The 22,337-nt window shown below is 41.4% G+C and overlaps 1 protein-coding gene and 1 long non-coding RNA gene across 9 annotated transcripts in view; one reads left to right on the forward strand and one right to left on the reverse strand.

Moving 5' to 3' along the window:
* Positions 1–19,275, forward strand: part of LOC105915049 — a 20,506-nt gene extending 1,231 nt beyond the window's left edge. The window contains exons 2-10 of one of the 7 annotated variants that reach the window (XR_002675767.1): positions 2,667–3,406; positions 4,173–4,234; positions 4,337–4,407; positions 4,495–4,588; positions 6,531–6,870; positions 6,962–7,211; positions 8,370–10,803; positions 11,118–15,052; positions 19,158–19,275. This is a non-coding gene — a long non-coding RNA (uncharacterized LOC105915049). Of the gene's footprint in view, positions 1–2,666; positions 3,407–4,172; positions 4,235–4,336; positions 4,408–4,494; positions 4,589–6,530; positions 6,871–6,961; positions 7,212–8,369; positions 10,804–11,117; positions 15,053–16,349; positions 16,804–19,157 lie in introns of those variants that run through there. The other 6 variants (XR_001164746.2, XR_002675764.1, XR_002675761.1 and 3 more) reach the window with 6 other exon arrangements.
* Positions 16,214–22,236, reverse strand: LOC101755442 (cinnamoyl-CoA reductase 2). 2 transcript variants are annotated; one of them, XM_004951627.4, is made up of 7 exons: positions 21,665–22,236; positions 21,362–21,516; positions 21,099–21,284; positions 20,636–20,991; positions 19,789–19,948; positions 19,497–19,578; positions 16,214–16,584 (listed from the first exon to the last, which is right to left on the reverse strand). In XM_004951627.4, the coding sequence occupies exons 1-6, from the start codon at positions 21,771–21,773 to the stop codon at positions 19,513–19,515; spliced, it is 1,032 nt and encodes a 343-aa protein (XP_004951684.1). In that variant the 5' UTR covers positions 21,774–22,236; the 3' UTR covers positions 16,214–16,584; positions 19,497–19,512. The 2 variants fall into 2 exon arrangements, with proteins under 2 accessions (XP_004951684.1, XP_014661157.1); XM_014805671.2 differs by lacking the exon at positions 16,214–16,584 and having other exon boundaries at positions 19,370–19,578; positions 21,665–22,234.
* Positions 22,237–22,337: the final 101 nt, after the last annotated feature.

Here is a 22,337-nt window from a genome sequence, read left to right on the forward strand (position 1 = left end):
AAGACTGTGCGATAACAAGTATCGGCTAGCGCACCGTGGGTAACTGTGGGTCATCCTCGAGCGTCTTTAGCGACGAGTAACTTCTGGGGAACAATTGGATATAGTTTGAATATCCGGAACCAGCCCTTTGCAAGCGAGTCAAGTTCCTAGTCTTCGGTGCTTTAGCGGCAGGAGAATTAACCCCGATTTTTAAAGGAGGGGAGCTAAATTTGGGGTATTTGAGGAAGAATTTTTCACAGCTTTTATTCCTTTGTAATTCCATGAATAAATCACACATAATTTGTGCCTCCCCTGGGATGCATTTTAATTCCCTATAAAACAACCTCGGCGCAACAAGACTTGGATTTAAAATTGTCTTCCAGAGGCTTTCATTTCGATCAGTTGAAAAGTGGGAATTTTTGTAGGTATCAAAAGTAAATCAAAATGGTAAATAGGATGGAAACCTCTAGTGAGAATCAAGGGGGGGATATCGAATTCCCCCCCCCCCCCCACCCCCACCCCCACCCCCCCGCTCCTTTTGCGGTTGATGATAGTTGTGCATTTTGGGTTTTGGGTCATTGAGATTCTGCACACTGAGATTCTGAGAGTTGTGCTGTCGATGTATAACTGGAGCTGACAATTAAATAACTGCTTCCTAAATGTAACAGTTGTCTTGGAGGAATCTCTACTGTACATCTCTTCCCTCTGCTTAGTTTCTCTCTCTGAGTTCACATCCGGTGGTTAGTTGTTATAATTAGTTATCATCTGCAGGCTGACCCAAATTGATGAATCAATTTGAACCCAAAATGGGCACTTATCCGCTTGTTACTGCAGAGTTACTGCAATCCATCGGTTGAATGTCATGTCTAATGAGCAATGACAGCCAAATCTAATTTAGTTCTTTTCCAAGTTGCATTTATCACGGATCATTTTTTTTAAAAAAAACAACCAACTCATTGTCTTCATTTTCTTCTACTATTAATTAAAGACTGAACAATGGAGAGGGAATGCAAGACTTAATTGTTAGGGTAGTACCAGTGGATGGGGGAGAGGCGTTGAGGACTTGAGACTGGACTGGAGTTTGAGAAGGAGAAACAGAGCTTTTTGTCCCCATTTCCAACTACAGTTGGGCCCAATTGAGGTATATAGTTTAAGCTCCGGCCTCATACCAAGGAAAAGGTTCTGCGCAAGGTGCAATTTAGGCATTGTACGATCGGTGTGACCACAAAACATGCTGCCAAAGGTATGAGATCAATCGTGTTCCCAGGATTTGTACCTGCCTTAAAATTCTTCTGATCCATGTTTATTCTTTACGATTCTGTTGGTTTCATTGTTTTATTTTGGTCTTGTAGTACTTATGATATAGTTTAGATTTTTCTGTGCTTTTAAAGCTGTACTCATCATAGAAGATGAGCAAACTCTAGGATCCTCATCGCCTGCCAACTTTGGCAGATGCTACTTGCTAGTTGCTGCTAACATAGCCAGGTAATGGCGTGCAATTGGATGATGATGGTATAGCATGAGTCGCATGATGGTGATACCAAACTATGGCCTTTTAGGTTTTGTAATATGCTGGCAGCTGCTTGAATTATGCCATGTGGTGCTAAGCCCATGCTTTTCAAAATAAAGCCCATAATAGTGTTCAGCTGAAACTGATATGATAATTAGGAAGAGAAAATGAGGTTCTAGTTCTGTGGGCGCTTATCAAGATGCAGTCTTCATGATACATTTTCCCCCAGGAATATATAGCTTGATGTGCTGGAACAGATGGTCCCTTGTTTGTGCCAACTGGACGAATTCAGTGAATTATCCACCTAAATAGCTACGCTGACCTTTCAGAAACAAAGTATTAAGTATCAACTGCACAATCCAAAAAGAAATTAGATTGCAATTAAAATAATACAATTGTGCTTGCAATTTTCCACCTAGAGAAGGCAACAACTTGCTGAAGAATTTGAATTATATATACCATCCATGATGGATGGCAATTTGGCGATACCATTCCACTGTGTGTCCCCTAATTTTGCAAGATTTTAAACGGGTCTTACAACTGTTGATGCAGTGACCACAACTGAGGTGAATCATTTTCATGAGCTGATGGTACAACTGTTAACTGAAAACAACTTTGTTTGAAAGCTGACATCATGAATAAATTTGTTCCGTGCAAGTCAACATGACTGTAGGGCGCTCAACTGGTATTTTACAGTTCCCACTAGAAGCTTCACGGCAAATTGTCACCTGCCTTTCAGTAATAGTAATGTTGATTTGTCCACGCGAATGACAATTCGATTACAAGTTCATAACAGTCCACTTGTTTGAACATTTTACAAATAAGTTTCTTCAAAACTAGACTCTTATTAGCACTGTGTGTACTGAGTAGTCTGTCCAGTTTTGTCGCTCTCCTGTTAGGCCACAACCCTGCCCCATGTTTTCTCCTGTGAACTGGCTAGTGCTCCGTTCCAGCACCAGAATACATCCACTGGCCCAAATCATAGAATCATGGAGGGGATGGACTGAGGGTACGTGTAGGCCCAGTGAGAAATTATTGTGGGGCAAGCCAACTTGACTTTGACCACTTGTCCTTCAATTGGTGCAAAGTAGGTTCTTTGTGGTGCTTACTGAGATGCAGTCTTCATGTGGCATTGTTCTGGACCTTATCATGGATTGCTGGTGAATGTCCCTCGCAGGCTCTTGCCGGTGGTCCTAGACCGCAGTTCAGTGTCAAAAGGATGGCTTGAATGGGAGAGGAAGAAGAGTAGAAGTCATCTGCCAACAAATTGTGCCCATGGGCAAAATAAGAATCAAAGCAAAGCAATGGCATTGGTAAGGGATTAAAGTGATTGGCTAACCAATGGTCATCTTTCAGCATCACTGATCCTACTTCGCTTCCCAGACCTGACTGGTCTGGCGACCAAATTCAGCTTACTAGCGATTGGATGCAGCATGTTTCTTTGTTCCCTTATCTGTTTGCTTTCTTGACAATGACAGAAGAAATAGTCATCAGGGCACGCCCAATGGTAGCTTTGCATCTATTCTCTTCTGAAAAGGAAACCACATAGGTGCCAAAATATGTGTGGGTTACCATGCTATCCAAATCAGCTTCAGTTGTCACCTAGAGCTCTTGAAATCACACAGTTTTCTTCTTACATGAGAGGACTTACAACTGATCCAGTGCTTTCTTGGCTAGCAGATTGTTCGTGTGTCACCTTCCCTTCTCTATCTGATGCATTGCTGTCTTGATTGCACACATCTGCACCACCTTTACACTCAACAGGATATATGATGTTGATGCAACCACCAAGTACCAGCAACACGAGGAAGCTACATATCTGCCTCCCAAAAGTTGATAATTGATATAAATTCTACGACAATGCAGTCAATCCATATTCTTGAAGGTCATTCAGACGCAAAAGAAGATAGTTGCATCGTAAGTCACTGGGAATAAAGCTGGATAATCTTCAGACACTGATGATGCGTCATACTGCAATGGACCTAAGAAACTAGCTGCTGCTTCTCAAAGGGAGAACCGAAAATGAATAAAAAAGAAAATAAGTGAAATGAATGAATGAAAGAAAGTAGCTGCTGCACATGTGATTAAAGATTTTTCTGGAGCCCAGGTTATGAGATAAATGCATCACTATTCTAAAACAGTGCTACATCTGCTTTAACTACTTAATGGAGAGTCATTCTTTTTTTTAGTAGAATAAAGCTTCATATATGACATGTGATCTTCATCTGAGATACAAGCTTGTATTTTCTGCCATTCCACTCAGATCTGTTTGTTTAATTTAGAAACTCTCAAATCTGTTGAACTACAATCCCTGCTGCTGTTGCAATGATCTGTGCATCCATGTTGTGTGGTGCCACCAACGACGTAAATTTTCAGTGAACGTATATAGTAGCAGAAAATGTTTACAATGAATGAAATCATTTGTTTTCAGAACACTCGACAAATCTTCCTGTGTTCTAACAACAAAACTGTGCTATTGCTATCCCCTTTCTATGGTGTTAATTTGTGTAAGTTATACCTAAGATGTATGATCTCATTAAACTGTAGTTGTGAATTTGTGGGTATGGTTGATTGGTTGTATTATATGATAGTCTGTAGGTCTCTCCGACAACTCTGTTTCAAATGAGAATTAGGAAAGCCATGTCAGTATTCTATCTGATTGGATTCTGATGTGTTTTCACAGGGAATTTGTTCTATATGAAAATGTGGATTGCTTATATGCAAAGCATTTGAGAAGATTTGACGGTATAAAGTTGCGCCTAGATGTTTTGAACATTAGGATTTGTGTACAATTCTTTTGAGATCTGTAAAAAATGGGATGTTTAAACTATTTAATTTTTCTTGCAGGTCGCTTTGATCTGAAGCTTCTAAAATATGGAAGCTCCGAAGTATTTATTACTTGACCTTCCTATTTTGGTGTTAGTATATTAACGTTTTCTTTCATCTAACAACAATATGCTTTCTCATTTTGATAATTTGATCTAGTTAATCCTGCAATTCTACAGTTGGATGTCCAGCTGACATCATGCGTGGTTTTTCATGCTCAATGGAAAGATTTATTTCGTGGGCTATTTGTGCAAGGGCCTCGACATCGCTTAGGTATGTAATCAAACTAACCTCACTTGCTAAAATTAAAGTAGCACTAGAATAAGCAATTTTTCTAACTTTTGGCCCAGAGATGAAAGTGAACTTTTAAAGTTCTCTGTGTGTGAAGCTTTTCTATTTTTTTAGCAATGGACTTTGACTATTAATTATTTATTTCGAAAAGAGGTAGCCTTGGATGCATAATTACTCAAGAATTTAGAATGACCACATCGAAACATCTTTCTGTAGCGGGAGAGATGCCGTGACTATCTGAAACAACGAGTAGTCATGCATGACTAATTGAAAACTTCAAGCAAGGTAGTGGTCCGAACTAACCCCATCTAGGAAAGCAAAGTTTAGTAAAATGGACAAATTTACAACATCTAGCTCAGATTTGTCAACTCTGGATATTAAGGTCCTGTTTGGCATGGCTCCAGCTCTGGGTGGAGCTGCTCTACTCCAAAACTCTAGGTAGAGTCAGCTCCACTCCAGAACTCCAGAAATAAAATGGGGTGTTTGGCTAGATGGGTACTCTCAGCTCCAAAACAATCGATTTCAGTGTTAATTGCCATTGTTGCCCCCAATTCAGGCCCCACTTGTCATCTCTCCCCCCTCCTTTCTTCCTCCTTTCTTTTTCCCTCTGTCTCTCTGCCGTTGCCCACTGGTCACCCAAAGGAAGAGGAGGGGAAGGCATCGTTAGCAGGTGGGTGGTGCGGCCGGCGGCGGGGCTCGAGCGGCGGTCGTGAGAACAGAGGCGACGGAGGGAGGCGCGGGACGGGGAATAGCGGAATAGAACGAAACGTTTTTCCATAACCAGTGGTATTGGTGGGTAATTATCCACCAACTCCACGAGGAGGGTCAAAAGAGTGGTTTCTGGAGCAGCAAAAGAGGTGCTCCAAAACTCCACTTCCATTTGCACTACAGCTCCATGGAGTTGGCAACTCCACAGAGTTTTGGAGTTGGGATGTTTGGCTGAATTTTTTGATGGAGTTGCTGGAGTTTAGGAGTGGAGTTGTGACAAACAGGGCCTAAAGCTGCAAGGATACTAGATCAGTAGATCTCATCATACCATCCTACTAGTGCATTGAATACTAGATAAGATATATATGATCCTAGTACCTGGGATCTGTCAGTGTCATTCATGACTAGGACTATTTAGGATAAAACTTAATCTATGGTGCATCCATAACCTAGCCCGCAGATAAGTATCACATTCGAATCCAATCTTCATCAAGCCAAATCTATGGCATCAGATCAAATCACTGCTAAATATAATCTGGTATACAGATCGAAGAATTGTACTCCATTGTCTGACATGTACCATATGACCTACTCCATGATTGTTAATAAGCAAAAATCTTATACTCGGTCAGATGGAATCTTTAAGCAGTAGTTGTTTAATGTAATATATAGAAAACACAGCCAGTACCACTACTGAAAAATATAACCCAGCTATCCGAGGTTTAACATAACCGTACTTTAAAGGTCAGAGAGACGACGGCATGATCTGTAGTCGGCTAGCAAACATCCGAGGAAGCATTTTCATTCAGTTTTTGAGCATGAACATTTCAAAGTGAATCTGTCCATTGTTTCCCCATTGTCTTGGGGAGTTGGGATGTCGACATGGGATCAACTCAGTTTTGGAATATCTTATATTCACTATTCGCTCAAAGTATTCGAAACCTTATGCTCCATAATTGCTCTGGGAATAGATCACGGTGCCGATAGTGATAGCCTGATAGGTCTTCCACGTTCCACCAGGAGATACGAACAAGCCATGTGTGTGCTGCAATGCACAAACAATTATATTTGTGGTCAGAACCATGAAAACTGCAATGTAGAACAATTTCTTCAACTAAAGATTGCTAATTTCTGATGGGCCTTTGGAAATACTCCTAGAATGAACTTACCTGTGGATTGTCAGCTGATAACATACATGCTGATGATGTATTTTCAGGGAAGGGTCCATACTCCCGTGGCCTGTGTGTGAGGTGATGAAATACACGCAGAATGATGTTGGGGATTTGTCAATTGCCCATTCTTCAGGGGGTATGATTGTTTAACATTCCTAGCACCAAACACGTTGCTGTACTGCGCCCACGCTACCCGCCATCCGTGGTGCCCAGCAGTACCCACTAGGCAGGGGGCAGGACTCCAGGAGACTACTCGATCCAGCCTCCAAGCCTCAGGGACACCGGCCGGTGGGGGACCCGCCTACGGCCACTCAGAGGCAGCCACGTCCACACTCACGGCCGTGGGGCCCACCTGGGGAGGACCAACCATGGCTCGACACCGCGGTGAGATAAAATGCCCGACACGGCCAGTTGTTAACTATTATTGCCGCCGGTCCACACTCACCTCACCCTCTCTCCTGAAAACGAAACGCAGAGGACGAAATGAAAAGAAGGGAGGAGGAATTCTTTGCTCTCGCTGGATTCTTTTTTACTTGAAAGGGGAAGACGAGGACGCACACGCTTCTTTTCTCTTTCGCGACAGTGTCATGTGGATGGTGGTGACACGAAGTGGCTGCCGGCTGCCGATGCCTGCGATTGGAGGAGAGCCGTATCGGCTGATGGGAAAAGGTTCCGGTACGAGTACTGGATAACTTCGTCCATCCCATCGCGACAGGCGACGACAGGTACGGTCCTCCTCCCCTGCCCTTGCTACGATGCTAACCTCTACTCAAGTCTCTCACACGCGAGTACTAGCTACTAGCAAGTCTCTCACGCTAGTTCATTGGGTTGGGTGGTAGATTTTTTATTTTTTTTAAAGATGGGTGGTAGATTTTCAAGCGCAATTGCGCAGATCTTTCTTTCCTTTTCCTTTGATCGTCTATGCATCTCGCTGTAGTTAAAGTTATTCCTCGCTGTTGTCACTCCTGTGGACATTAGCAAATCACCCTACGACCTTCAGTCAAGTTTACTTGATGTTTCATACAAAGAAAATAGCTTGTTTAATTTGATCTACTTGCATTTATTGTTTGAAATGACAACTTTGCTTGACCAGAGGCAGTATATTTGGCAATCAGTATACTCCCTCCCTTTGAAATTATAAGGCGTATTTAGTTTTGTTAGGATACCTGACCAGTATATTTGGCAATCATATGCTCCTCCCTTTGAAATTATAAGGCGTATTTCGTTTGTTAGGATAATGTTTTTGACCAACAATTATGATTTTGTGACACAAAGTTGGTGTCATTAGATTTGTATTGAAAAAAGTTCTTTCTTATGATTATACTTTAGTATCACATGAATAAAATATTAGTAGAGTAATTACTAGTCAAAGCCTTGTCTTAACGAAACAGAATAGGTATTGTGAAAAAAGGAGGGAGTGTTATTATGGATGAGAATGTATAAATTGTTCTTATCCGTGATAATACAATTTTTTTGTAACTATTTGTATTTTATGTTCGTTTATTACTCCTCATCACAAATAATTTACCTTATGAAAAATGTTTTAGGCAAATTTTTAAAACCTTGCCTGTCAATAATTTTCAAAATATGGTTTGGAATGTTTAAAGACTAGTGGTTTTGTCCTAAGTCAAACTTGTCCAATTTTGATTAAGTCTATTTGAATCAAATTAGTTTCATTAGGTACATCATGAAATATGTCTAGATAATATATTTATTATTTGGTACCATATAGGTGTTAATATACTTTTATATAAACTTGATCAAAATTAGAAAAGTTTGACTTAAGACAAAGCTAAATAAACTGTAACCAGAAATCGGGTTTACTCCACGAGTTACCATGGAAAGTGAAACGCCCTGTTAACCACATCTGCTCTTGGGCGTAGGGGACAGTTGAGGGCAACGTTTTCTTCAACGGAATAAGGAGAGGGACTGGCAACAGCCAGGGACAGGCAGAGACAACCATCATCAATGCTTGGACGTAGGACATCTGCGTTGAGCTTTCCTTCGCCCTGTGCAGAGCAAGGAGCTAGCCACTAGCAAAGGTCCGGTACAGGTGAGAGTGAGACCATGAAATCAAATCGACGAAAATAACACCCACGTCACCTAGAACTTGCTTCAAAGTCCAACACACGCTGCCTTGATTGGTTGAACAATCAGTTGGTACCTAGGTTGGCTGAAAAGGAAAAGGAAAAGGAAAAAATTACACGTACGGACAGAAAATCTTAAAAGTTTAGGTAAAACATAAAAGCTAGGCTGGCCACAGCAGCATGGATAAAATATTTCACCAACCATATTGGTACATCCAGGTCCAGACAGATCAGTGCGGCGCTTTCCAGAAATTTCAAGGGGCGATTTCAGGTGGTATTGGGGAAGACTCACTGCACCTTCATCTGCACTCGGAATCACTTTATCGCTCACTGCTAACTGTAGGCGCTTATTTGGCCTGACTTCGCTGACTTGTAATCTGAACGAGCAAATCAACCTCTCTCTCTTTACTTGGCTATGCATATATAGACTGTCACTGGCACCCATACCCTCTCTCTAAATCCACATCCACTTTAAATGGGAGGGTATGGGTAGAAAATAATATATCCATTAGAAATGAGAAGGGCAGGTATGGGAATGGTACAATCAATCAATTGGATATAAATTGGATATGTATATATGTATGTAGTACAAAGTTAATTATCCATGGAATATGGGTGGAACCGAGGAGGATAGGGATGGATAATAATTATTTGGATTTAGCTGTGAATAAGAATGAATTTGCCTATACCCTCCCAGTGGCAGGCTACGCATATATATATGATTCTCCCTCTAGAAAAGATGGGCATATGCGCCTCCCCAGCTGTGTACAAGCTGTTCAACGAGAGAGATAAACTGGGATCCCAACGATATCATTTTCAGGAAACCTCGTTGTGGGATGCTAAGCTACTGTATTACCGTACTGATTTTTAAAATTTTGCTGGGCTATTGCCGCCTTGTCCTCTCAGTAATAAAATAAAAACCCGTAAGCAAAAGGACTGCTGTGTTAACTGTTGCCGATTGGAACTACTACTTGGCAGGGGCAGGGTACTAGCACCAGGCAGTACTACTTTAAAATCTCGCGAGGCTGCGGCACTGGGAGGTAAGGTACGACGACCCATCCCATCCATCTCCTCTGCTCCAAAAACCAAACATCAAGAACCACAGGGAGGTAGAGATGATAGAGGAGAGAGAGACATAGATGGCCGTTTCTCTCACTGCCTCTCCTTTCAATTTCTGTACGGCGAGTGCTCACCGGATCCAAGGAGAACAAAGGCCTCTTCTCTTTCTCGTTCTTCCTGTTGTGCTTGGAGGGTTTATTTGGTTTTTTCCTCTTCGGTTTCATGGTTGGTTTCATGGTTATGCAACTTCTGCTTGGATTTTCAAAGGTATCTGGCTGATCCGTGCGAAGTCATTGAGTAAGGCGCTTCTAGGTGCGGAGAGGCTCCGGAGAGATTGACAGAAGAGAGTGAGCACACGGCGCGATGAACAGCATAGCGTGTGTGCTGTCCTCGTCGCGTGCTCACTCCTCTTTCTGTCAGCCTCTCCATTTCTTGAGGACTTAACTCCCACCGAGATCCGCTAGTGGGAGTGTAAAACCGTTTATTATTCAATTTCATTCCAATTCTATCCAATTCATATGTTTTTATGTAGTCTTTTCCTTCCAAGAAAGGGATTATGTGGGCTACTTTTGGAAGAAACTCAATCACTAAAGACAGAGCACGCATGCCTCTAGTACCGTGGCTTTTCTCCTACTTTACACCTCCACTTCCTTATCTCCTAGATCTTCACACACACTTGGTTTTTCCTCATGTTGTTCTAGTCTTTTCAGTCAAGTTGTCTTGGGAACTGCTACCGAGGAGAGTATACGGATGCTGGTGGTAATGGTAAGATGGGCAGCTGTAGGCTTCGCAGTACCGGAATAAATGATTGGCTTTCCTTCTTGTTTTTCTTATCCCCAAATTTTCTGTTTCCTTCACATCTTGCCTTGGGAGCTGAAGCATTGAGATGCTGCCAGTACACTGCAACACTGTGAGGATTTTATCTACGGAATAAGCTGCATCCTTGCTCTCTCTTTCTCTCTCTCTCACACACACACTACCAGCACCCTTTGCTTTCATGGTTTCTTGTTCTTTTCGGGTTCTTCGGCATGCAGGTGGTTGGCCATGTGTTGGAGTTGATCAAGTTCTTGTTGGGTCAAAAATGGAGCATGGAGGAGGCTAAGAGATGAGCTATATTTGGCATGGAAGGTGCCCTTGCTTTGCCTCTGCCAGATCTAGCTTGCATCTATAGGTTAGGCCCTTTGTATCTCTCGTGCACACACCCTTTGGCCTTGTTGAGTTGGGTTTCTCTCTCTTTCTCGCAACAGTGCTGCTCGCTGAAAGGAGAGCTTCTGTTGTTGCAGTGTTACTACTGATGTGGGGCGCATAAGTGTGTCGTCCCTTGTGTTTGTTGGCTTTTCTTTTGGTCTCATATCTTTTGATTTCTTCTATATTTGTTGTGATGAGAGTTGCATGGTTGGGTGTGCATCTTGCTTGTGGTCCTTCTTTACTGCTATTCTGCTACTCATGAGCGATCCATTCACAAGCACCTTTGTTTTTTCTCAGCCCAACAGCATCATGATAAGCTAGGAAATACACTGTGGAGGTGTTTACCCAGATAACTAAGGTATTTCCACGATCTTAGCCTCGTCCTTTTGTTAGTTAATTAGTTTGGTGGTTCCTTGTGAGGAATGAACTACTGCTGTCATTTTTGCATCATGCATGTCAGATGTGTTTGTGCTTGATTGCGTTTGGTATCTCTTTGTTTTTGCCCTGACACTGTTTTGCTTCAGGTAGGGGAAAAATCAAGTTTGACTAAAGTACAGAAAAATTACATCTTTGTAGTATCCACTGTTTTGATATGTCATATGCATACTAGCTAGCTAGGTTAACTGTACCTAGCCGAAGACATTCAGCAGAATATCTTTTCATGATGAGATAGGCGCACATACATGCATGGAAAGAAGTGTTGGTATTTATCCATCCGAATTAGTACATCCAGTGAAGAACTGCGGAAAGCTGGATCAATTTGCATTGGGTGGTGAAATGTGTGGCACGTAGTGAAAGCTATTCTCTAGTAAGATCGATGTGATATGATTCGAGTTGATGGATGCTTTGGGAAAGTTACTACTCGACATGTGTTGTTCCTTTCGACTACTGGAGAGAGGTAAATTTTCTCGTCAACTCTCTTTTTCTGAGGTGTTTGTGGCAGTCACTTTGTTGACTAACTGTGTGTTTTAGTAGCCATATGGTTTCATCTTTTTTTTTTCTTTTGTCTAGATATTTGTATTTATAATCATATGATAGTATATTAGGTGTATACCCGGTTCTAATAAAATCTTTGCAAGCAGCAGTGAACCTGTGATCAAACTCTAGTTATGAATTTTAGTACCATTTAGAGTACCCTTGAAAATTTGGACCATTTTATTTTATGTGGGTATATAGTGCACATTTAGCTTGTGTCAAAACAACTTTGAAAGACTAATCAGTAGTACAGTCATATATATGTAATATACTTGGTGTAAATTATTCGAGAACGGCACATGCAACAATTTATTTTTTGGAATTCATGATTAATCCAAATTAATAATGATGTTAAAGTTCATTGGTCCTATTTGATTTATCTTCATTTACTTTCCTATAAGCTTGACCTGTATATATATTCTTGGGATCCAGTAAAATCGTCATTTGAGATAAATTCAGGAAGTTTGTTCTTATACCTTAGCATGTTCTGATAATTCAGTGGCCTATATATAAATGCGTGTTCCTTTCTCTAGTATTTCTTTTTAATGCTTGTCATTATCGATAGATCTGCACAAGCACATCTACTGCATCTCGACTTCATATTATGTGGGCAGGAGTAGAGGTTGTTGGACCTCCCAAATAAATATAATTAAGCCATGCAATAAATAATTAGATTGAACATTTGTTTTTAAGCCGTTTGTTCATCCTTCTACCCAGATCAACACTAGCTTTAATTATTCTGGGAGATCGTGAACAATTTTCGAAGCCATATTGGTGTATGAACTCACAAGTATAGAAATGCATGCGTGCAGAAAAGAGATAAGCTTTGCACGTACATTTGTAGACACATGTAAATTAATTAGAAATGTATGCATGCAGAACCGGCTTACATGATGTGTGCTGATACTGAATATATAACATTGCTTGTCATGGATTTATTAGGGTGTGCAATAATGCTATTAGAATGACTTAAGAGACAACCCATACATAATGGGGATTTATCCATTATGTGCCTATTATCTGCAAAACCTTGTTATTTTTTCCGAACACGCAGAAGAGCTGCGTCACCTTGTTAATATCTCACAATTCTGTCTCTTTTTAAGTATGCAAAAAAAAAGACAGATTAGCTAAATACTGCCACTCTAATTATTAAAAATATAACATAGATCCTCGTACACTGTGTTTATATGAAACTTTTTTTTATGCCTAACCATTGATATATAGAAGAATTTGAATTAGGATAAATGCAGTTGCAAATTAAAATGTGTAGTTTTGAGAAATATCTGTGAAAATAGACCCAAGATGTGTTTGCGTCCATGGCTCACAAGCAAGAAAACAGTCCTTTCATGGAATTTGCTTTTGCTTGTGAAAGGACTATATTTTCTTGCGCGTAGCCTAATCATGGTATTCAATCATTCATATTGGTTTATGACGTGTGTAGGATGCATGAGTTTATGAGAAACGATTAAGAACTCCCATAGAAATCGGAAAATCAACTAGCCACTCAAATGGTATTCATATTGGTTTATGACGTGTGTAGGATGCATGAATTTTATGAGAAACAATTAAGAACTCCCATAGAAATCGGAAAATCAAGTTGCCACTCAAATGGCCCCTTTTGTGAGTGTGACTAGCTGGTACCCGTAAAATACTTAATGCATGATGGAAATGTATATATATTTCCTTTCATATAACTTGAAAGTTAACCTATGGATATCCCTTGATGAACTGTTAAGCAGCTATTGCATACACTGTTCTGCAAGTAAGGTGCGGCACTGTTCATGAGAACTCCCTTTCTCTCTCAAGGGAACATGACTCGGTTTATTTAATTTTATGGAAAAAAATGCTCTGTTACTCGATTTTTTAACAGTCAGTTACTTGAAATTTGAGACTTCTCCTGTAATTCATTTTATAGTGCTGTATCAGTCCAAACACCTTCAGATTCGTTATATATATTGTTAGTACTGTTTAGTTACTTCTTATTCTCTATATTTATCTTTTGAAAGAAGGTTTTGTCTCTATGGCCTACCGTAACTTGCTTAGGACTAGGAGACTTACTGTTTTTGTGTATGCGAAACAGAGAGATTCCCACCATAATTTATAATTTTAGCAAAATATTTAATATTAAATCATTTTAATATTGTTTCCAACCGGTTTATATTATCATTAATGAAAGTGACAGTCACCCATATACCTGCAGATCTTTTCTAGCTCCATGCAAGCAAAGTATATTTGCAGCTAGCAAAGTTGTTGCGCTTCCTTTGTAAATCAGTAAACGTGATCTGAACTCTGAAGTATCGAAACATGTGTGTGAAATATATAAGAACTAGGAAGCAAACTAATACAAAAAGGGCTTGATTTCATATTCTTGATTGTCAAAATTTGGTTGGTATATAGACTAATGAAAAACACAGACCGAATATGATCATTGATAGATGGTTGGTAATTTTATTAATTGCTAGGTTTTGAGTTTTTTTTAGTTTAACGTACTGTAGGTCTGTAGCCTTTTCAATTGGCTACGACTGTGTCAAGTCATAGGCTCATAGCCTCTCTGATAAAGGACGAAGGTGTTATTGTCATATCACTGTTGAGGTTTTTAATTTCATCTTCTGTCATGCATGGCACTTGTAGGAAGAGAGAGATGTGACAGTACAGTTGCCGCCCGTCCCAGTTTGTGAGCCATGCATGTACATTTGCTTTCATGCATCAGAAGTACCAGGCCAACACTGTTTTTTGTTGCCGTCTTTCATCAGGCAGTTCTTCTGTACTTGGCATCAGATGCTGGAGCTATGCTCTGCTGTACAGTATAGCATCGGATGTGGTGCAGACGTATTATGCATGTGACATTGTGACGAAGACTCGTCGAGAGGATAATGACTAAACCAACTGCAGCAGATGCGTAAATTGGAAGTTCAGCCAACCTCAGTTTTGTATTTCATGTTCTGGACGCGTATCTTGCTACTAGTATGAAATCTAGCGTTTTAAAAACATGTGAGTTGTATGAAATTTGGTGCCATGCTCGATTATAGAGTATAGACGTGTGTTTTACCCGAGGGAAATTGCAATAACCATTGCTTAAGAGTTTGAGATTCTCTCATAAGCTATTTTTGTTACATGTTTTTGTTGCAAAACATCATATATATTATGCATTCGCTCAACCAATAATCATGCACGTTTTTGTAGATATATGCATGTTTTCAAAGATATGGAGCCATGACATGATGCTGCCAAGCTATCGCCGATTCAAACTTATCCAGGTGCCTGGAATATCTTTATTCTTCATGTTATAGTGTTCTTTTTTGCAAATAATGAAGCTTGATCCGACAATTTTAAGCTCCAATCAGTTATTCTTTTGGTGAAATCACCAAAGTGGGCTGGGGTTGTATATTTCTAAAATTATGCATAACTTCAATCAATAAACACGTTGACGGTTTCAAATTGATGGAAAAAGGCCCAATTTGTTAGCCATATGGATATTTTTCAAGAAAACTAGGTAGGAAACTAGGAATATGCATTTGCAATAAAATGACTAAAGGGCCTGTTTGGATCCAAGGACTAAATTTTAGTCTTGCACTTTTAGCTCAAAATTTAGCTCTTGGGATCCAAACAGGAGGGCAAAAGTGACAAATAGCTAAACTTTGGGTTAAAAATTTTAGCCCCCAAAGAGGCCCTAAAAGGGGCTAAAAGTTCTCCCCAAGACCCCTTTTCCACCCCTGCCCCCCTTTCCTCTCTCCTCTGCGTGGTCCCCTTGCCCCTCCTGCACTCCCTCTCTCCTCAAACGCCCACCGCCTCCGCCCGACCCCGCCTCCTTCGCCCGGGCCGCCGCCTCCGCCCGACCCCGCCTCCTTCGCCCGCCGCCGCCGCCAGGGATGTGGGACGGTGGCGGTGGCCGACGGTGCGGGCGCATGGTGGGCGTGGCGGTGTGGTGGCGCTTATGGACGATGGTGTCGATGGCGCGGCGGGTCAGTGGCGTGGCACCTGGTGGGCTGATTTATTATCGGATGCCGATTTCATTTACTTCCACCAGCCCAGTGCACCTGCTGGGTGTTCATGGTGCCAGCCAGGAGCGTGCGGACGGCGGCCGCATCGCCGAATCTGGGGCCCACGGTTGCCGGCGGGGAGGAGAGGGCCGCAGCACCAGCGGGTGGGGATGGTGGCTCGGGAAGACGGCGGCAAGGACTCAGGGGCGAAGGGGAGAGGAGAGAGAGAGGGAGTCATTAATAAGGGCAAATCACTCATTGTTTGATGAGGAACTAAAATTTAACCCATGGATCCAAATACCCCAGCAGAACTAAATTTTAGGAGCTAAAGTTTAGCTCATGAACTAGTGATCCAAACACCATCTAATTGTGAGAGGGTGAGGGAGAATTCATATCCAAGTGATACATTGGGTGGGTTCTACAGTTTTCCCTTTTACCTTGAGTGCATGCATTCTTTTTCTTTTTACGAAACACAGTAACAGTACAGATGATGTAGACGCTCATTACATTCGGCATTGCTTTACGTGCTGTTGTTTTCTATATTATTATGAAATTCTAATATGTTTATTTATAGTTTGATAGCCAGACGCTTATGTGGCGTAGTTTAGAGATGTTCCATCCAGAGAATTTCGGCCATTCAGCCCTCTCTTGTAGTTTTGTGAAGCTCGACTGACGACTGCGATTGAGAATTTTAGTAACGTGGGCCAACTGACCCACTCAATTTGGGCCGGAGCCCGGAATGCCAGGAGAAAAAAAAGGTGCAATTGCTTTTGGTTGGAGTCCGCGATCTTTTCCCCCCTTTTTTGTGCCTGCGATAGTCGAGCAGCAAGACAAATTGAGGTTGAGTCAATGACCTCATTGTACAAATTGAAGTTGATCGAGTAACTATTTTATGCATGGGCAGAGAATGGTATGACGTGCAACATTGAGTTGCATGCCAAAGCTACGCTATATTCTACTCCCTCCGTTCCAAATTATAAGTCATTCCAATTTTATTGGAGGGTCAAAGCATCTCAAGTTTGACCAAATTTATAACTAACATTCATATTATCAAATAAGTATTATTAGTTTTTTCATTAAATATATTTGTATAATATATCTATTCGGTGCTATAAACTTCAACTTTTGTGATCTTCTCTATAATTTTAGTCAAACATAAAACGGTTTGAGCCTCCAAGAAAGTTAGAATCTTACTATTACTAATTGGAGGCTCCTTTTGAAGCCTTCAGGTGAAGCCACCTAGGATTCCTAGGTGGACACTCTAGAAAAAGAGAGAAATCCTAGAAATTCTCAAAAAAAGCAAAACATCTGACCATCGATCAATAGATTCAAATCATCATAGCCATTAAATCTATTATATTTTCTAAAAAATTACCCACCTATGCCATTATGAAAATAGCCTAAAGTAACCCCCTAAATCTATATATAAATTACCCACCTCTGCCATTATATAAAATAAACTAAAGTAACCCCCTAATCTTCATCAAAATTACCCACTTATGCCATTATAAACAATATTTAAAATAACCCCCCAATTTGCAATCAAATTGCCCACCGCTATTACTTAAAAACTTAAAAGTAACCTGTTAAATTTGCATCTATATTACCCACACATGCCATTATTAAAAATAACATGATAACCCTACGTTTGAATCAAATAACCTTAATTAAAATATACAGCAATATATGATTCTAAATCGTCTATATCTTGCACTATTGGTATATGATATAATAATTAAGGTCTATACACATGATGTGTCACCATTTATAAAGATATAGAGGAAGTGATGAGAATATAGATTTCTATGTTAAAATTGTATCACAAACTTAGGGTTCATTAAACAAATTCAAGCGCATGCCTGCGATGCAAAGTGAAAAGTTAAAGATTATAAATGTGGATGAAAATATTATAGAGTAATTACTAACTAAAATCTATCACAATTGGATGAAGATAATAAATATATATCTATTATGTTGAATATTTAACAAACGAGAGGTAGCTTATGGTAATATTTTTTAGCAATGTAGTCCCAATTTTTTCCATTGGACTCCGCATTAGTTCCCTTGAGACAAGCTAGAAAAAAATGAGATAAATTCTCATAAAAATCAAAAACATCAAACACCAATCCTATAAACTCTAATAATCATAGCCATTGATCTATTATATTTTCTAAAAAGTTACCCACCACTATCATTGTAAAAATATTAAAAAATAAGCTCTAAACCTATATCTAAATTACCGAGCTCAGCTATTATAAAAAATAATCTAAAGTAATCCCATAATCTTCATCCAATTTACTAATACATATCATTATAAAGCATAACTTAAAAATGTCATTCTAAAATTTTATCTATATTACCCACTTAAGTTGTTATTAAAAATAACCTAAATTAAACATCTATATCTTAATCTAATTATCTTCATATGCATCATACATAAATGTCAAAAATAAACTAATATATGATTCTAAATTACCTATTTATGCCATTATTAATATAAAAATATTAAGTTAAAGTATATACACATGATGAGTGTCACCATTTAGACCATTTATACATGTATGTGAAGAATCGATGAAAAATATTGATTTGTATGCTAAACATAATGTATGGAAGATTGGAGGTGCGATATAAAATGGAAAAAGTATGAATATGGATGAAAAAGTGCATAGAGTAATTATTAATTAAAAATCAATCACAATTGGACAAAGATAGGTACATATCTATATAAGTATTATGTTGACGTATTGAAAAAAATAAGAGAGTAGTAGGCAATCAATTTTGATTATTAGCTAGGAGTTTAATTTCTAAATAATTTTCAAATACAATAGCTTCTAAAAACATTAGCCCGTGTGGGAGCACGGGTTGATAGACTAGTACCTCATAATTTGAAACAGAGGGACGTGTAATGTGAAAATATAATCTGCATGTGTATGCTGATGATATCCTCGTCTCCACATACGCAAACTCTACCTCTACCCTTATCAAAGAAAAAAAAACTCTACCTCTACCCTTATCAAAGAAAAAAAAACTCTACCTCTATGAGAATGAGCTGATAGATTTTATTGACGAAGTTACCATGCCTCGCTGCTACCACTATAAGAATTAGCACCATTATAATTCCTATAATAAATACCGAGGAATATGACTCAAACCTATATGGACAAATTTCACCACATTAAATCCTGCACTCAAGTTCGCTCCTTAATTGCACGAACATACAAATCAGACAATCTAACAAAAAAGAAAATTAGTGATGTGCTAGTCAACTTCTACAGTTGCACATCACAAAAAATTCTGCTTCAATATTTTCTCGTATTTATTTCATCCTATTTTTTTAAAAAAAGTTATGTGACTGTATTTGTTAATTTGTTTAACGCAGCAACAGAATCAAGGTCATGAAGAATATGCTCAGACTCAAGATGAAGTCAAGAGCTGACTTCCTACTAGCTACATTAATTTATTCCTAAATGAGATAAAATGATGTAGATGTTGGAAGACTGGGAGAGTTCATTAGAACCATCCCTGAAATTGCTCTATACTGCTGCTGCACACAAGTGTAGTGCAAGAGCAACATGATGCTGCACTCTCAAGTAGTCAAGTCTCAAGGCATTTGGCTTTATACAAGAACTGACCGGCAAAATTTAACAAATCAAATAAGCCACTATATTTATTAAGATAATCAGCAGATTTTTTTCAAGTGTAATAATTGGTGGATTACTTCGTGTGTGAATCCATCAAAGTTTTGAAATCAACACTGGCGCTGGCTGCTTTTGAGGTGGGGAACTGCGTCTTTCAGTCACCTGCAACAGCAAACGCCACAATTAGGACAGTATATATTGTCAAAAGCGCGCACAAGGGGGATTTTGTTGTTCACATTTTCTTTTCTCGGTGCGCTTAGGATGTTTAGATTAGATTGAAACTGTCAAAGCGTTGAATGTATGAAATGCAAACTCTGATACCACTCTGAATGCTTGGTGATTTTTAATTCTTTATCCTGTACAGTTTTTTACCTTTGTGGCAGAAGCCTTGGGGAGAAATCCCTTTTCTTGCAGGGATTTCACTGCTTCATAGAGGTATTCATGCACGGGAGTGAACCTGATGCCTAGGTCCTTCAGAGGCTGGTTTGTGAACTTGTAACCCTTCTTTGGTGGATTCATGTCATCCTTGCACCTGCAGAAGTACCATGCAACCAGTAGGTTAGTGTTGTGACTAGAGTGCCGTCTAAGGGAAGCCATTGTTTTGTCTTGAAGCAATTTCAGGATCCGGGCACCATGTATGTTGTTCATATCTTGAAAACAAAGTAAGCTTTGAGATAGAGCAATACCATTCTTGTCTTCAAAGAAAATAATTGGCACTGTTATGTTTCAAGATGTTGTCCCATACATTCAGACAGTTGCAAGCACAAAGATGTAATGAAAATACTTTATGCTTAAGAAATGCATGAACATTCAGACTTTATGCTAGTGTTTTCTGGAGGTCAGACTATTCTATCCTTGTGTATCTATTTAACTGTGTCGGCCTATTATATGCATGGATATCTAGTTCTTAGATACACATTTGACCATGCAAGTATTCAAATCCATGGACCCCCACTTGAACAATTAACCAATCATACCAACTTGATTACTCACAGAAACAGTCTTCAGTATTGATTTAGTCAGCTTACTGTGCTGAAGTTCAATTTCAGGACAATCCGAACAGACCTGCTGAATTCTCCAATGTTCCTAAATCATGCTAGTGAATTCTTCCATTTCTTCAGATTACTAAAAGCCTCTTGATTGAAGCAAGCTAGCAGTGATTCAGAGGCTTCAGAGCAGCACCAGTTGCTAGAATCAGTAAGCAGCACAATAACCATACCTCGTCGGAATCGGGTACTCCGGGAAGAGCTCAGCGAGGATCCGGCACAGCTCGCCGCGGTGCAGAGTCCGCTCGGCGCAGACGTAGCGCCGCCCGCCGGCGCCGGGCGCCTCGAGCACCCTGACGTGCGCCTCGGCGGCGTCCTTGACGTGCACGTACGCGTGCGACTCGTTGACGTACTCCTTGGCATTTCCGGTGAGGTACTTGAGTATGTGCAGGGTGCTGGTGTTCATGCTCGGCTGCATCAGCTCGCCGAGCACCACCACCGGGATCACCACCGCCAGGTCCAGCCCCCGCGCCCGCGCCGCCTCCCACGCGTTCTGCTCCGCGATCGTCTTCGCGTAGCAGTACCAGTTCTGCGAATAATTCGAACGGCTGTCAGCATCAATTTTTACTCTATTTTTTGGAAAAGATTCGAAATTTGAGGGGATGGAGAAAGGATTCGATCCAAATTTATTTTTACCTTGGTGCTCTTGCAGTGCTCGAGGTCGCTCCAGCTCGATTCGTCGAGAGGCGCGTCGGGGTCCCGGTGCGGGTTCATGTACATGGTGCCGATGGTGGAGGAGATGACCAAGCGCCGCACGCCGGCGTCGGCGGCGGCCTCGACGACGTTCCGCGTCCCGGCGATGATTGGCTCGATGATCTCCTCCTGCCAGGGGGGAGAACTTCAGTTAATCTTTCCGCGGGGAGAATGGGAGATCCGAGCTCATCGGCTGCGGCGCTCACAGGTTTGTCGTGCATCGGCGAGGCGGTGTGGATGACGCCGTCGCAGCCGTCGAAGGCGGTGCGGAGGCTGGCCCGGTCGAGCAGGTCCACCTGCAGCATCGTGAGGCGCTCCGCCGCGCCGTCGAGCGCCCACAGGTGCTCGTTCTTGGGGTCATCTGCGCCGCCAACCGAGATCCCGCCGCCGCACCACGACCGGAAGGAAGCGAGTTAGAAGAACCCGTCAGCCTCATTCCGGGTGCAAGAAAGAATCTTGGGGACGGCGTGGGGTCCGGTCCGGGTAAGGGAGGGAGCAGCAGCGCGTACCTGCGAGGCGGGAGGTGCCCCGGACGGCGTACCCGCGGGCGAGGAGGAGCTTGACAATCCACGACCCGATGAAGCCGCCGGCGCCGGTGACGCAAACGGCGACGGCCATGGGCGCGCGGCCTGGCTCCGATTCCTACCAAACAGGCAGGTGGCGGCGGCGGTGGTTGTGGCTGTGCCGGCAGAGATGCGCGGACGGACGAATGAACGAATATAGCCGGACGGTGGCGAGAAATCGAGATCGACGCGCGTCGAGGAATTTCGCCCAAAGAGGGGGCGGCGAGGATTTATTGCCGGAACAGGACGGGGTACGGTAAACTCGCGGAAATGGCGCCGAACGCGACCAGGAAGCCACGCCGTCTGTCAAGCCCGTGGCCCGGTCATGTGAACCGTGAGTCACCACGACCTTGACGACGACGAGGACCGATTGCCAGCACCACCGTCGCTACCGCCCAATCAGTGTGAACCTTGAACGCCAACGGGAAACGTGTTTCGCGATTAGTCGCTCCAAACCATGCATTTTTCTGCGCGGCGTATGTTAAACGTGTGCAAGCAAGAATCGCCGGTCGCTTGTTTATGACTGCGATTGCCACCAGCAACAGCTTCTTTCTTTAGTATAATGGCTGGCGGTACAGGATCATGTGCCTGGGTGCCTCTCCGTAGGTGGGTTGCTTGC

The sequence above is a fragment of the Setaria italica genome, chromosome I, assembly GCF_000263155.2.
Source record: "Setaria italica strain Yugu1 chromosome I, Setaria_italica_v2.0, whole genome shotgun sequence".
NCBI classification, from domain to species: Eukaryota; Viridiplantae; Streptophyta; class Magnoliopsida; order Poales; family Poaceae; genus Setaria; species Setaria italica.